Raw genomic sequence first — 16277 nt, 5'->3', positions numbered from 1 at the left:
AAATGAATCAGAGTTGAATTTTGTTACTAGGGCCATAAAATGGAATTCAGAGAGGCTAGGCCTCATCCCTACCTGTGATCATGTCCACTTTTGGACTTGTGTTGCACAACAGCACAATGAGCACAGCAATGCTACTTGGAGGGGAAATGTCAGGCCCAAGCCATGCTCACCCCAATGCCTCACAGCTAAAGAAGGTCACTAATCTTCTGTGAGACCCCAGCTTGGTGCTCAGGGAAGGCATGAGGAGCACTGCAATAATTTTGGGTTCACTCCAGTGTTGCTGAAAGCAGAATTTGGCCCTGCTCTAAGAGAGGGAGACAAAAATATACATTTGACTTACTTGGCTTTAGAGTGAACTAAACAGATTTCAACAAAGGGATTGAATTTAAATCATCCATGGATTTTGAAAACAATATTATTGCTTGGTATCATAAACAATTCCCAATTTTTAGATCTTCCTGGGCTAGACTCAGTTTTAGTCCTAGTAGCAACAATTCTGTTAAGGCTGTGAGGGAAATGGAATTGCAATGAACTGGTATACATTTTCCTTAAAAACTATAATGTGACAAATGTTTTATTTTAGCTTCTCTTGAGGATTTCCTGGATATTAAAAATAATCTTAATATAGTCACTGGCTGGCATTAACATAGTACTCCAACTGCCTGTTCCGGGGAAAGCAGAGGACTGCATTTTCCTGGCAGCCTTTCACGAGGTGCTGTTGTAAGTGTGCTTTGTTATCTAGCAGTATCAAGACATCACTGGATTAAAAGATATTTTAACTTCATGCTTTGAAAGTCTAATTCTGCCCTTTCTTGGGCTGATAACAGTCCATTGTCTTCAACACAAACAAGTGAGATTTACACCAATCAAAGCAAGAGGAAAATCTGTCTTTTTTCCTGATACATTGATCTCCATTACTCTGTTTTAAATTCTTGGGTTTTGAATACAGTTTCAGGTACTCTTGTCCATTTCCATACTGTCTTCCCAGCTCCCTGATGCTCCATCAGTGGGAGCAATAGTGTGGACAGTCATGCACACCTTACCTACTGCATTGTACAACTCTACAGAAGTTTAGGTGATGAGACTGTAAAATGTGGCAGATTTTCAGAAAAGGACCCAGCCTAGTATCCACATAGCAGACTATGATGGGACTAAAAGCTGAACATTTTGAAACATCTGACTAGAATTACTGCAGGTATCTCTCCAAGTCAAGATGGTCTAAATGAACTAGAAGATCTTTAATGTCTCTTCCAAACCAAACCATTCTATGATTCTATGAAGATGTCCTAACAGGTCCTAACTTCTTCCTAAAAACCTTTTAGGACCTTTTCAGTCATCTACAGGGCTACCAAATGACATCTTCCCTGGGACTGCCACAGACCTCAAGATGCTTAATACAAGGAGGAACTGACTATGGATCCATTTTAGAAACAAAACTCAAAATGTGTCTCAATTGCCAGAAACTGACTTGTGGTTGTTTTGCATTTGTGAATGGGAGCTGATTCTGCATAGACGGGAAGCAATGAACTTGAGGAAAAATATTTTACAGTTTCAAAATTCTTATTTCTGCCGCGACTTTGAGAAAGTGTTGGTTTTTTGGTTGTTGTTGTGTTGTGGTGGTTTTGTTTGTTTGTTTGTTTATGGCTTTTGTTTGTTTGTTTGTGTTGGTTTGTTGTTGTTGTTGTTGTTGGGGTTTTTTTTCAGTCATTACCTCAGCAGTTTGTGTTAACACTACATTCTTCTTGTGAAATCTCAGAAATGGCTTTAACTTCAATTTTCTGGAAAGAAATACAGCTATTCCTTAAATTGCTTCACCACCACCAGCAAGACAACAGTTAATTGCAGAAAGGAGGCAGGCAAGAGCTCAAGCTGCACAGAGCAGCCAGTGCAGCGAGGAGCGCCCATCCCGCCTTAATGCGCAATAGAAATGCAGGTGATGTGCAAATTCAGTGTACCAGGACTAGTAGTACCTGGAGCTGGCAGCTCATAAAACCTGCACACAGCCCTGGAAGTCATGCAGGGAAATGAAGTGTGGAATAAACCATAGCATGCAGTGACTAGAATATCACCTCACACTGCTCAAAAATCTTGTGCAAAATCTGTTTCTCTCTGATAACATTGTGGATATCATTACTAACAGCTTTAGAAAGGGAAAGCAGACACTTGTTTCTTTTCTCTCTGCTAATCATTTAAAAACAAAAATAAAATAAGGCATTGATCAGTGCCAGCTCTCTTATCTTCCTCCATTCAAGTGACTGCACAATGGGCTTCAGTGAGGTTATTCAAAAAAAGCTCTCAAGAGTGCATTCAAAGTCGAACTGATTATGTTATAAGTATTTTGGGGCAGATCTCTACTTCAAGTAAGGAAGCAATGTCCCAGGGACTTCACAGACCTGGCTTTGGTGTATTCCAGCTAAGAACAGTTTTCATTCCCAGTGTGGCAGCCTAGCAGACAACACTGACACCAGCGTGGGATTCCCTCACTTAACACATCAACACAGAGATCTCCAGTGGAGGTTTTTCTTCCTTTATGGGCCACTTTTCTATCCAGCAGAGATGAAGTGGGCACGAGTCTCCAAGAGTCCTACTCACCTGGTTGGTTTTGGATTTGATCTCCACTGCCTCTGCAGGCTACTGAGGGGCGCACCTCGACAGCAGGGGTTTGGTTGAGGTCAACATTGGATTTCTGAGGTGACTAACCCAGTTTTCTCCTTTACCTCATTTTGGTTCACATCACAGGGCCACAGTGGAGCACACAAACTGGACCCTTTTCAAATGAAATAAAGCTGGAAGGGGCAGATGTGGATCTGACACACTCCACCCCCACATTTAAATCCCTACCTCCAAAGTAAATATAGCATGGAAGTCAGGTTTCAGACTACAGCTCTACACCAGTCAGTCCATGCTAAATGCCAATGGAGACAACAGTCTTCTGGTGGCTTCTACAGATGTAGCTACTTGCATTTAATCAAATTGATTTCACCACAAGCTGTTTTGTATAAATAACATAGCAAAACCACAGAATTCAAGTGCTGAAGGAGTGTTGTCAGATCATTTTCAGGGAAGCATTTTGTGTACATTTTCTGGCAGACAGCCCATAGTCAGTATCAAACCCACACTGCTAGGATGCTGTTTTGAAAGGATCTGTAGTGGCACTGAAAACCAGCAGAGTGGACTCACATCTTTCAACCTCTTCCCTAGATAAATCTTCCAAGTCTTCCATGACTGGCAGATCAGATGGGTTGACAGTATGAGGACCTCTTCATGAGGCAGTCTGAGCCCCAGGAGGGATGAGCTAAGCCCTCAAATGTGCAGGCCACGATCCTGGGCCCACCAGCGTGATCAGGAGTGTGGGACTCATCCGACCACTGGCAGATCCTGCAATCGGCGTGCTTGCACCATCAGCACAGAGAAACCAGCACACGTGAGGCACAACTTATCTCATGCTTAAGCCCATGTCTGAGACAGGTGAGAGAGTAATCCTGAGCAGCTCTTTGTTGTGTTCATCAGCTATGCAGGGAGACAGCAAAGCCAAGCTCTGACACACAGAAAGGATGCTTTGTGCACATTTAGAGTCAGGTGGGCTGAATGCAAGCCCCAGTGACTGTGACAGGCTTCTGGTACCCCCCAACCAATAGATATGGGTCATAAATCAATATATCCTCAGCCTGTAGGGATCAGTCTTGAAAGGCCTCCAAGCTGGTGGAGTGATTATTTTTGCACATACACATTACAGTGACTCTGACTCCTTCTAGAAGTCACTGTTCCTACCAACGACTGTGTCACACTGCAGGGATGCTGTCCTGCTTTACACAAGTGACACACCAAAGGTTCTGCCCTCAGGTGAGACAGCAAACACCTGTCAGTGCAGCTGGATTGGCACAGTGTATGCATGCTGCACTACATGTTTGTCAGTGCTACAGAGACACAAGATATACACAGAGCCAATGCTCAGTTCAGGCTGAGAAAGAAGACAAAGAGCCTTTCATTTAACTACCCCAGACTTGAGACACGTGGCAATTGTGCTCCCAAATTTGCATTCTCAAGAACCAAAGCAAGACTTGTTATTCTACCTTAAAAATAAGAACACACTGCAACAGAAATGTACGTCCTTTATTAACAACTTTTCAAAATAAATCTGAAGAAAAAAAGTCTTTGGTGACACTATCTATAAAACCAACCTATCTTAGATGGTAAACCTATGATGGTATACAGGTTAATGAAGTAAACCAAATAATATGGCTTTTAAATTTCTCATTCTCTCTTTTTCTCTCACTCACACATTTGCTTTAGGTTTAATTGCACCATGTTGTCAATAGTCAAACAAAGAGGGAGAAACACTTTAAAAAAGATGTGGCAGCACTATGAAAACATTGGCAATGCATTAGAAAAATTTTCTCAAAAATGTACATTTTATACAAAATAAGATTGTATTTTTGTTTGCTTTTTTGCTTTACATTTGCCGACCTAAGAATTCCCATTTCAGGTTTCCATTCCCATAATCCAAACACTATACATATTTTCTCTGAAAATAAATATACAGAATTATGTACAAGGTCGCAAGGCCCATTGGATCATCACTAACCCACTGTGAAATAATCACTAAAAACATTGTGAAAGAGTGGGAGGGAGCATCTCAAAGCATCTGATGAGTTCTATACCCCCCACCCCCCCTCCAGTTTAAACCTTGCCTAATTTAACTCCCTCTAATTTAATTCCAACTTAAAAAAAATGTGTGTGAAGATGGTTAAAATAGTGGTATAAAGGCCAGCTTGACTTAGTTTTAAACAAGGGTGAGATGTACAAAATTTTGGAAGATGCAATTTCCTTTCCAGCAGACACCAGGTAAGACCCTGTGTGGGGCAGGTCCCTTCTTGGAAGACCACAGGTCCATCCTGTGAAATCCCACTAATGCCCAGGGAAATGGCTCTGTCAGGCTGATGCCCTTAAGGCCACGTTTCCAGAACAGACATCAGAGCCTGCCCGGGAATAAAAAAAAAAAAGAAAAAAAAAAAAAAAGGAGCAAACAACCAGATCACCCTCTGCTGTAAGAGGATGCTTGTAACAACAAATTGCTGTCAATCAATAGCAGACACTACGGCAAACATTGAGTATTTTAGTTTCAGTAGTGTGGAGTGCAAAAGAGGAGGACACATTTTACACTGGGCATATAAAGGTTTTTAAAAAATCTGAGTGTACATCTAGCTCTTTCTTTCATGCTTCAAATGATGACTTCCATTCTCCAAGACATCTTTTGGTAAATGAGCTATTTTAAAAGGCTCTCATTGGTGAAAACTTAATTTCTTTGCCAAAATTGTCTCTAAAAGAAAAATTGCAACCTGAAATTGATCAATTCCTCGATATTTTCCAATGGAAAAGATCAAAGTGTTCACTAGCCATGCATTAGCATACCAGTGGGTTCACTGTGAAATTATGACAAAGCTTAAACATTCACATCTAGAAAAAGGTACGGTAATAGTTACGGATTCTCACAAAATAGAAAGAGGGCAAAGAAAATCTTGTGCAGGCCCAGGGGACTGCAAGGAGTGCCAGGCACTTTCTATCTTGGATGTTTGCCCCTGTATTTGTGTCGCATTTTTCTCATGAAACCTTTCTCCAGCAATAGGTCTCATTCAAATTATAACTGGGAAGGGTTTCTTTTTTTTTCCTTTAATAAATTCAATTAAAAATTCATCAGTTCTCCCAAACTCTAATCCCTACTTCTATTCTGTTTTAATGGCATGGATCTATTCACATTCATCCACCCATCTCACCCCTGATTAAATTAAGGTCAGTAACCTTTACAAAAGGCCACATGCGTAACACTCAGTCAAGTCATCAGGCATTCAAGTACCTGTAAAGTAAAGGCTAACATAGCCTGCTGTTAATGAAAAATAATAATAAAAAAAACCTACAAAAGGAGCAACAAGGAATGAACCTTGTTTCAGCACCATCTGAATTGGGAGAGGATAAAAAAACTAAAGAACCATTAACTTGCACCTAGCATACAACAATAGAGTGATTTCATTCACTAAGGAAACAACACGGCTCCGTCCAACACAGGTAGAGGTGGGAGGCTTTGCCTGCTGTCCTTAGGAGCACCGGCCAGTGATGGCCACAGAGAGACTCTGAGCTGGGTGTGTGTCCAGCTCCTCTCCCGGGTCCCAGGGCCATGGACACGCAGAGACTGGCCACGAGGGACATTCTTTCCCAGCAGGACGACTGCACCCGGGTAACGCATGGCAAAGAGAAATGCTCCTACCTATCCACATCCCTTCTGGAGCTAAGCCTTCCATTGTTACTTCTTTAATTAGCAATCAGTAAACACAAGGGACCTCGAATCACACTGAGAGTGAGCTTTAGCAGTCTCTTTCAGCCACCCCAAAAAGTGACGATAACAGAATGTCAAACAGCTTTAAAGCTTGGCCTGACTTGCTGCACTCCAAAAATAGTTACTCCCTTTCTAACGGAAACTCCAACCCACATGCCCCCAAATGGCATTTACTAAAACCCAGGCAGAATTTTAATTTTGTTTTAGTACGGGTCCCTCTTGCTGGCTACAGATCAGTGACTGCTTCCCAGAGGTGCAGATGCTCCTGTGGTGCTCACTCACCTGCACACAGCACATGAGCAAACGTCAGCCCTGCAAGCCTCACCCAGTGTTTGGCACGTTCTCCAAATAGTGAGTCTAAGTAGAAGGTCTATTCCAGTCCTTGAGCGAGCTACCTGATCTCCAACAGGAAAACTGTCATGGGAGCCACTGAGCCATTCACTCTGGAAAAATCAAATCACTGGATTTCACTTTCCCATGCAGATCACCAAACACAGACTTGAGAGCACAGGGAAGTGAGGTTCAGATTCTTACAGATGTGAGCATCTTGAATTAGCAGCTCACCCTAACACAGACTGAAACATATCTTTCTCCCCTTCCCTTCCTGGCCTTGCCTACCTACTGCTGCCTCTTTACATGTCCCTCCACATGCTGATTTAACTCTCTAAAATGGTATTTAGAAAAATCCGGTAAATCACTGGACAGTTTTCCATGAGTTCAGAGAGCTGAATGGGCTCACAGAAGCATCTGGTGGCCACCACCATGGCAGAAGGTGTCAGGTGAGACTGCATGGCCAGGGACTGGGAGAGCAACAGAAACTGAGGGAAAAGTGGCACCTCTTCCTTTCAGCAGCTTAAGTCACTAGCTGTAGCCTCACATGTTTTGGCAGATTCCTTTAAAGATTTGGTTCAGAGTTACAAGGGCATCTAGTGATAGGACAAGGAGTAATGGTTTTAAGCTGAAAGAAGGTAGATGTTAGATCAGATATTAGGAAGAAATTATTCACTGTGAGGGTGGTGAGGCACTGGAACAGGTGGCCCAGAACACACTGGAGGTGTCCAAGGCCAGGCTGGATGGGGCTCTGAGCAACCTGGTCTAGTGGAAGATGTGGCAGGGGGATTGGAACTAGATGATTTTCAAGATTCCTTCAAACCCAAACCATTCTGTGATTCTAAAACAAAATGTCAGGAACCGGATGGTCCTGTCCTAATTTGATGTGCTCTGTTCAAACATCATGATACATATGCAAAGCAAAGCACTCTCTCCAAGTCTTTACAGATCAGGTTGCATTCAACATTTAGTAACATGAACTTTTCACTTTTACAGCAACTTTCTATTTAGGGATAATGATCTTAGCAGCAAGAGAAATTATTTAAGCTTCACAGCATTCTCTCTCCAACCAGAAATTATTACTTTAACAAAGAGGAAACTGAGGCATGCCCTGTTTATGCAAGTTGCTTAAAGCTGCACATTGATTTGGTGCCTGAGCCTGAATGAAACAGGTGGTCATTGTGGTCCAATTACTCTTTGTCCCTACTAGATGTGACTGGCAGTGACTGAAGAGTCACTGCTCTTCATCCCTGCTACCAGTTTGCCTGCTTACAAAGAAGTGAGGTATAGGAAGGCTTGCTGGTCTTCTGGGCATCGGCACTAAACCCTCTTGCTGTGACTTAACAGAGCTCCTCTTGGGGCGGGGATAATTACAGAGCACCCCAAAATGTGAGAGTTTGAAACATTTTTAAAGTGCTTATTTTCTTAGCAAACTGGAATGGCATCTTCCTGACCCAAATCACTGCTTCTGATTTCATTCTTCAATGTAAAGAAACACATAAATAAGAAAGGATTACAAAGAAATAAACAACTGGAATATTGCAATTTAAAAATACTTATGTTTGAAATGCTAAACCATTTTGGAGCATGAGCAGCACTTGTCTTTCAGAAGCAGGCTTTTTGTGTGAGTTACCCTGCCCCAAGCATGCCTGGGAACACCACTGCTGCCAGGACCCCGTGTCTGACCATATGCTTTACTTCAGGTGTCAGACCTCCATGAGGGAATTTCTCTATTTATTTGCACTTCCGAAAAAAAAAAAAAAAAAGAAATGAAAAAAGAGAAGCCCATGCTTTGATTTCAAATAAGCCAGTTACAGGCCAAATTCCTGCACTGCAAGCACCAACATGCTTTCTTGCTTTTCCTCATCACTCCTTTTACCCTCAGAATGAAGCTACTTCTGGATGTTTAGCTGCCAAGTGGCTCCACTGCCCACAGCAGGGACTTGCACAGGCTCTGGGTGTCCCACAGGACCACCACGCTGGCCGTGCTGATGGGGTGCTCTGCCATCCATGGGCAGGGACACTCAAGATGTGCCTCTGTGAGCACAAGTGACCCTGCAGCCCTGCTGTGCATGTGTGTGTCCCTGTGCTTCATGTCATGCTCCTCTCTCCCTGCAAGGCAAGGCTGATTGCCTTTAAAATAGAGGTCCCCAGGCAGAAGGCTCTACCCTCTCATTTGGCTGTCCAAAGGAGTTTAGCCACAGGGGCTGCTACTGGCTTGGGGAAAACAGGAAAAAAAAAGTCGGTAGTAAATGAGAAATATTAATAGTTCAGTTCTGTCCAGTTTGTGCTCGGTTTGTTTTTGAACCTGCCGCATTTTCTCCCAGTGAGATTCCAGCATTTAACTGTGCAGGGAAAAAGGAATGAAAATTGCATTGACAATCAAATGCATAAAAGAAAGAAATGGCAGCTCTGAAATATTCACAACCAACACAATTTTGATTAAAGAAAGAACTCTGTTTTTAATAGGGTTTTTTTTTTTGATCATTAAAAAAGTTTAAACCTGCATAGCAATCATTTCAAAAATAATTATTTAATGTTCCATAATGAAACTGTACACGACCTAGTCTGAGCGACAGCAGCCTGCCGGCGGTCGGGCGCAGTCCGGAGCGGCGGCCCCGGCGGAGCGGGCCGGGCGGGGTCGGGCGCTCGCTGTCGGCGGCACAGTCCGGCTCCCACAGGAGCGAGGGCAGCTCGGCCCCCTCAGCAGCGTCCTCAGAGTCGTTCAATGTCTCGGTACTTCTTCCTTAGGATGGAGACCTGGTCTTTAAAGAGGACGGGGTCGAGCCTCATCTGCGAGTGGATCAGCGGCATATAGCCAAACCAGCTGGCGAAAGTGTTCATGCAGCTCTGCCGCTGGGCAAAGTGGTCGGGGTCGGCCCAGCGCGAGGCCCGGGAGGTCTGTGAGGAGAGGAGAGCAGAGATCAGAGTTGGCCTTGGCACACAGGATGCGGGAGCAGCGGGAGCTGGGCCAGGCGCACACCGTGGTGCCCAGCCGGGGCAGGAGGCTCTGTGGCGCTGGATCCCGCTCGTGGGGCTCAGAGAGGGGGAACAACACCCGCCCACAGCAGCTCCAGTGGTGGTGAGCTGGACACCCCTGACTTCCCAAACAGAGCAGAGGGCAGGGCAGCGTGGAAATGGGAGTTCAACCACGAGCCAGCCTGTGGAACACCCACAAGCAGCCCTCCCAAATCTTGCCACACTCCATTTCACCCTATCCCTCACTCTTCTTTTCTTCAAACCCTCCAGCTATTTCAGAGATACAACGAGTTCTTAAAAACCACCAGAAAAAAAAAGAAGGCTACTGCTTTCTAGCAGAGGTGCATGCCCAGGCCAGTTGCTGTCTACAGTCTTCAGCCATAGGAGGGAAACAATTATTCAGGGTCAAACCTGAACTTTTGCAGTTCAGATCTGCAGAAACTGATACACCAGTAATTTCAACCAGCTTGTATCTGCGTAGATGTCCTTATGTGACTGGCATTACTCATGTGTGTAGGTGCCCTGCAGTGTAGAGCAAAGTGCTTCCAGGAATCCCACTGGCCAAGTCCAGTGCAGCAAACAGCACTGTCTCACAGACACAAAAAAAATGAACTGGAGTCCCACACTACATCATATTAAACTCTGACCCAAGGAAAACACCATGGTCTTTGCATACATGCAAAATATTCTGGCACGATTTTCCAAAGTTCAGGGCAGCTGTAATCCCTGTGGAAGTCCACTGAAACTCAGCAGCTCTGGAAAAAAAAAGGCCCTAGCAGCTTTAAAGCTGCTATTATTCTTTGTCTGTACCTAAAGAACATTTATAAACATAATAAAACTATTATTTAAGATAAAGTATGAATGTTGAGATCCTAGGGGTTTTTCTGTGCCACTTCCCATGCACCTCTCTATAGCTCTTAAGTTTCCACTATACTTTAAAAACAAATATAAATTCATAAAGTCAAAGGATGTAAATTAAAACATGAAGACACAGATAAAGCCAGGGACTTGCCAAATGACTGTGGTACCAGACTTGATCTTGTTCCAAGGCCTGTCTGGTTTAGCTCAAGTGGTAGGTTTTAATGTGCATTGATTACAGCCTCCTGATTATACAGAGCCACTAAAGAGCAAGTAAAAGCTTGTTGCTAGAGGATTATAGCAGATATTTTGGCCATTAACACTGAATTTCCATAAGACTATTCATCTCTGTCACAACACTGAGGTTATGTTAATTTTTTATTTGTCTTTCAAGGAATTATGAACATGGTCCATTACATTTCCCAAAGCTGCAGGAACAACTTGTCTTTAGGAGAGAGTTATAGTTCATGGCTGACTCGAGTCACCCGTGCTGTAAGATGAAAAATGAATGCTCAGGCTCTGCCAAACAGCCAAAGCACAGCCCTGTGGAGAGGTGAAGCTGAAACTGGAAGCAATAGGTACTTTCTGGATGGCACCTTCTTGTTCATAGAAGGTCTCCTGGGCACCCAAATGTGTCACGAATACTGAATGCAATCAATACCTCAGGTGGAAGTGCAGTGACACAGAGATAATGGAGCTTACAAACTTGCATGGCAACTCCCCAGTCAAAGATCCAAGTAGTGCTGCCAGGAGAAAATGTGAGAGGAAAATCAAGGGCCCTTCTTTCACCTGCCCCCTAGTAATCACGGTACTGTTTGCACTGAGATCACAGACATTGTGGCAGCACAGATGGGAGGCTGCTCAGGACTTGCAGGTTTTGCAGGACTTGCTATTGTCCTCATTGTTCTCTCACACAGGGTAGGAGGACAAGTGTCCCCACACTACCATGGATCCCTTACTAGAGGTACTTCTGCAATGACAGAAGGCTTATCCAGTAGTTGGAAGAGGACCTAAAGCAAGCACTTCATGGCTGCTAGTGAGTGATGGCATGACTGTGGGATAAAAGGTTCCCTGTGGGGAAAAAAACCACTTGCATATCACAAATTATCTCTGTTGTGACAGTTCAGTGTCAGTGCTTGAATCACACTATATAATTTAAAACAGCACAGGGACAGCCTGGTACATTATATTAATTAATAATAAAAAAATAGAAAATCTTTCTAGAATTTATTTATGCTTCTAGCATTCCATGACTAGGTCTTGAGCCTAGAATACTTAATTAGAAAACTAGAGTTTAACTGAAATTCAGTCACCACAATCGTCAGTTCCAGGAGTTTGGGATCACCATGAATAACACCATGTCAGAAAACTATGAAGGGAAGCAGCATCCACAGTAGATGTTTGCCATTTTTCCTTTTTCTTCATTATAATAAACATATCTAAAGTCTATTTACAGTTCTGCTAAACTAAAAACTGCAAAAATATTTGACAGAATTGTATCACTGTGTAAGCCTAACCTAGAAGTGAACCTGTTACATTATCAATACATCCCAACTGCTAAAACATGCTGTGATTACATACCTGTCCCATCATGGTCTCCTTATACTGTTTTTTCTGTGTTACTTTGATTGGAGGCAATTTTGTCACGGCTGACACCAAAAAATTCATTAGAATGTCCTCACAATTGGCCAGTTGGTCCACCATATTCTTTAGGCTGGCAGGCAGGTAATGAGTGTACAGGTAGTGATAATATCTGAAAACCAACAGCAGTGTCATTAATACAGTCATGGGGCTTTCAGGTATCCAGGACATTTCTATCTCAGTTGAGACCCAAGTTTTGTACTCAACTCCCAATACAGCACTTCCTTCCTTTGGTATCACCCTCCAAGAAGAAGGGAAAACAAATCGATTTCTCATCAAGACAGTGCTAAAGGAGAAAGAGAACATGTGCCTTTTTTGTAACCAGGTTGAAAGAAACAATGTGGGCCTAAGTATCAAGATAATGGACAAGTAGGAAGGAGAGCCCCACAGTGCTACAATGTGATAGACAACACTGATGAATGCATCCTCCATATTTTCTTTCCAAACTCTTCCATTGGGAAGAACTCTTTTTAAAACTGCCCTACTAATGTTCTTATTGTTGAACTTATTCTCCTTTGAGTCTATATCATCCCCTGTGGCCTGTCTTCTCCTTTGTAGGGGTGTGGATTAGACTCCAGAATTTTCTTTTTAAATGTAGAGAGGACTTTGGTCTGCTGAAGTTCTAATAACATAGGTTTTCTCCAACATGCTACAGTATGCTGAGCTGCCACATGCCCTTTGTACTACATTTCTAGAGTAGCCAGAAGACTTTGCAGACTGCAGCTGTCAGCCAACACATACCCAGAACTGGCCTGGAAGTAACCTCCTTTCTGCTATGCTACAGGCCATTCAGCCAAGCAGCTTAATGAATTCAGGAACTCTTTGAAGTGTGTAATTCCTGATGTTAAAAAGAGCAGTCCAACTGCCTCAAAACACAAGTGACTTCAAAGAGACCCAACAAGTGCAATAATGATTACCAGATCCCCAGAGCTAAACCAAGAACTTAAATTATTACCCCATAAAAAGTAGACCCATTCACTATCTTTCCATCCTTTCCCCTCCCCGGAAGAATGTTCTTCACACCTCACCCTTACCCTCTCTTTACTATTTTGTTTCATATAGAAGAAGGATAACAGATGTTCTGGATTCTTACTTGTGGTAAATAGCAGCTCCTGTCAATACCATGGAATAGTCATTAGTCCATTTGGAGGTATACCCCCACCTTTCCTTAGTGTTGTCCCAGAAGTGACTGCGTGCAGGATACCCTACAATCCTCTCTGGAAAGCTCTGCCAAACTGTAAAGGCAAAATCCACCTGTGGACAAAGGTACAGGCCAAATGAATACTGAAACTGTTTCAACAAATGTCAACAAAACAAAATACTACCTTGCCACTAATTCGCAATTCAAAACCTTGGAACTGTTGCAAAACAGTAATTCTGTGTATTCATCAGTAAATTAAACTGACTGCTTGACATTTTGCCCTATAATTATGCACATTTTAATGGTTCCTGTTAAAGGGAGTCTAGAGCATCACAGCATTACATTAACATTTTCAAGCTTGCCCTTTACATATCAAACCTTTTCAACTTACAGAAAGAATGGGTGTAGGTGCATGTATTTATACCTCAACGCAACACCAAGGGGTAATAGCCATGTGGTAAACTGAAATTTTTGCACATCTTTGTGCACTGCACCTACCATTTTATTACTGTTAACACAGAGCTTAGAAAATCAGGAGTCAAACACTTTAAATGGTAAAGGTGGCTCAGTGAGAATAAAACAGTCACTCAGAGCAGAGTTCTTTCATATTTCCTAACTGTTTTGAGCCTTCTGAAGACCATATCAGTCATACTTTCAAGATGTCAATATGACCAAAAAGGTTCAACATATAGCTTAATAAAGAGGAAGATGAAATTCCCATTTAGTTAAATGGCATCAGGAACCTAAACTTTAAGAAAATGTTTTATATTGTATGAGCCACAAGAGTATGTCAAACGCTGCCAATGGCATTTTTTTATTTTATTGTCTTGCTGTAACTATTTTTAATAACTCAAATCTCTGAGAATTGAGAAGTGACAGGACATTGCTACTCCATGATCCTACTGAACAACATCTAGTGATTATTAGGAAAGGGATGATTTGGATAGTTTTCAAAAGGATGGTCAGCATTATATTTGAGAAAAGTTTCATAAAAATACATATGGAAAGATTTTATCAATGTTTGGCAGTCTCTCCCCTTCAACTTAGATTTTGGAGTTCAAGCTTGAGTGAAATTGTATAAGAGTTATAGACAATTCTAATTGTCCTAGTCAAATCCCCCCCAAAGAAGGGCTTTGTTTCTGCACAGCACATTAGGTTCCCCTCAGTACCAGCGGGACCTAAAACTTCGCTCAAAAATGTTTAAAAAGCCTTCCAAGAATGCAGTCAACGTTAAGGGTGTAGAGGTTAGATAAAGAATAACTGCTCTGAACAGTCCCATTTTGTGTTGATTATTGTCAGACTTCTCACATTTAGAAGTGTTTTTATGAAACAGAAGAGTCACACATGGGGTGAAATAAAAGTTAGGGCCTGGTTATTTTCTTTAAAGTTGTTTCAAGGAATCTGAGGCCAACCAGAAAGACAATATGCACAAACCAGTTACCGTTGTGATAGTTCTGATCTCATCCAAATCAATACCACATGAAAGAACTGGAGGGGTTTTTTCCCTATAAAGGCCTTTCCCATAAAACGTGACATCTGTTTTCTTTAGAGAAGTCTGAGAATCTCAAGCTTAAATAAATAACAAAATTGCTGCACCGAGTGCCCTCTCTTGTGCTTTCAACTATCTGCCCTTGCACTAGGGAGATGGACTAAAGCAACCACCCTAAGAGAAAATTCCCTTTATTGAAAAAGCCCCTCAGGTCTCATCCTAAATAATTTCCAGCGGCACTGCCACTCTCAGCTGATCACCAGGAAAATCCGACCACGCTGGCAGTCTCTTAAATCTCTGGATCATGACCTACACTGATTTCTAATGACTTCCCCCACACACACCCCTCTGTGCATGTGGAACAGCTCCTCTCACAGAACAATTACGCATCGTTGAGAATGGAAAACCTTTACCACGCCAGGGTCAGACAGTCTGGAGGATGTGCCTGGGGAGTGCTGCTCTCAATGGGAACGTGATTGTCTTTGACCACGTTTCTAAATTGCCTTTTCTGGGCCGTGTAGCTAGTTTCAAAGGAAATGTCACATCACATTTGCGTAAGCTGTACCGTGGGGGAAGTGAAACAGCAGAGAGGTCCCGCAGCTCTTCATGGAGAGCCACCAAGCAGAGCTGCTGGTGCTGGCACCCTGGCAGAAACATGCTGGAGCTGCAAGGTGGGTTCTAGCAGGAGCTGGCCAGCTGGTTCTGTCTGCAGCACAGGGACCACGGGGCTCATAGGGCAAATACCACTGCGCAAACACACAGTATCAGCTGCAGTTGCTCACATGAGCAACAAAGAAAATAGCAAAGCAACAAAGCCACAAAGAAAACGGTAGGGTGTCTCACACAACAACAAGTTTCTGTGCCTCAAAATGTTTAGGGTAAAACATGGCCAAGTTGAATGAGAAACACTATTTATTTCATATGTGTTCCAGAGGCCTGTATGACTCTGAAGTTTGGAAGATGACTAAATACCAGTTAAAACAAAACAAAGCTTCAAATCCTCATGGAATCCACAGGCTGGATTGCTGTAAATACCCCATCAGTTCAATTAATACCTCAGAGGTATTACCATGATCCCCAGGGCAGCCGAGATGGGACCCTTCATCCTGAGCAACAACCCGCTTATGAAGTCCAGCCCAAGAAGAAATGTTTTTTATTGCTGTGGGATTTCTTTGGGCTGTGCAGGGCTTTGTACACAAGTGCTTTGGCAGCAGCCAAATTCTTCCTCATCTAGCAGAAACTATCAAAGTGTAACACTGGTATCAAATAGGTTCAATGTCAACTATTTCTTTCATTTTTGAAGCGAAAGAGGGCTACCAAGGCTGTTTCTTGAGCAGTCTAACCACAGTCCTGCATCTGTACAGGGGAGAAAAGCAGTTGCAATCTCATCCATTTAGAACAAATTCAGTGACATCTCAGGGTATATAGCAGTGACTGAAGACTAATGTTATGCATTTCTTCACTGACATATAAGTAGTGGCAGCATCAGTGAAAGATCCCCGTCACTG

The 16277-nt window shown here is 42.8% G+C and overlaps 1 protein-coding gene across 1 annotated transcript in view; it reads right to left on the bottom strand.

The window, feature by feature from the left end:
• Positions 1-4095: 4095 nt before the first annotated feature.
• The window catches only part of EXT1 (exostosin glycosyltransferase 1), a 188083-nt gene continuing 175901 nt past the window's right edge, over positions 4096-16277 (bottom strand). The window contains exons 9-11 of the mRNA XM_063422346.1: positions 13233-13393; positions 12080-12251; positions 4096-9562 (exon numbers count right to left, since the gene is read on the bottom strand). Coding sequence (XP_063278416.1) covers positions 9377-9562; positions 12080-12251; positions 13233-13393 — 519 coding nt within the window. The 3' untranslated portion in view covers positions 4096-9376. The remainder of the gene's footprint in view (positions 9563-12079; positions 12252-13232; positions 13394-16277) is intronic.

The sequence above is a fragment of the Prinia subflava genome, chromosome 1 (assembly GCF_021018805.1).
Source record: "Prinia subflava isolate CZ2003 ecotype Zambia chromosome 1, Cam_Psub_1.2, whole genome shotgun sequence".
Classification (NCBI taxonomy): Eukaryota; Metazoa; Chordata; class Aves; order Passeriformes; family Cisticolidae; genus Prinia; species Prinia subflava.
Note: the sequence above shows the minus strand (reverse complement) of the source record. Positions and strands in the feature narration are given on the sequence as shown.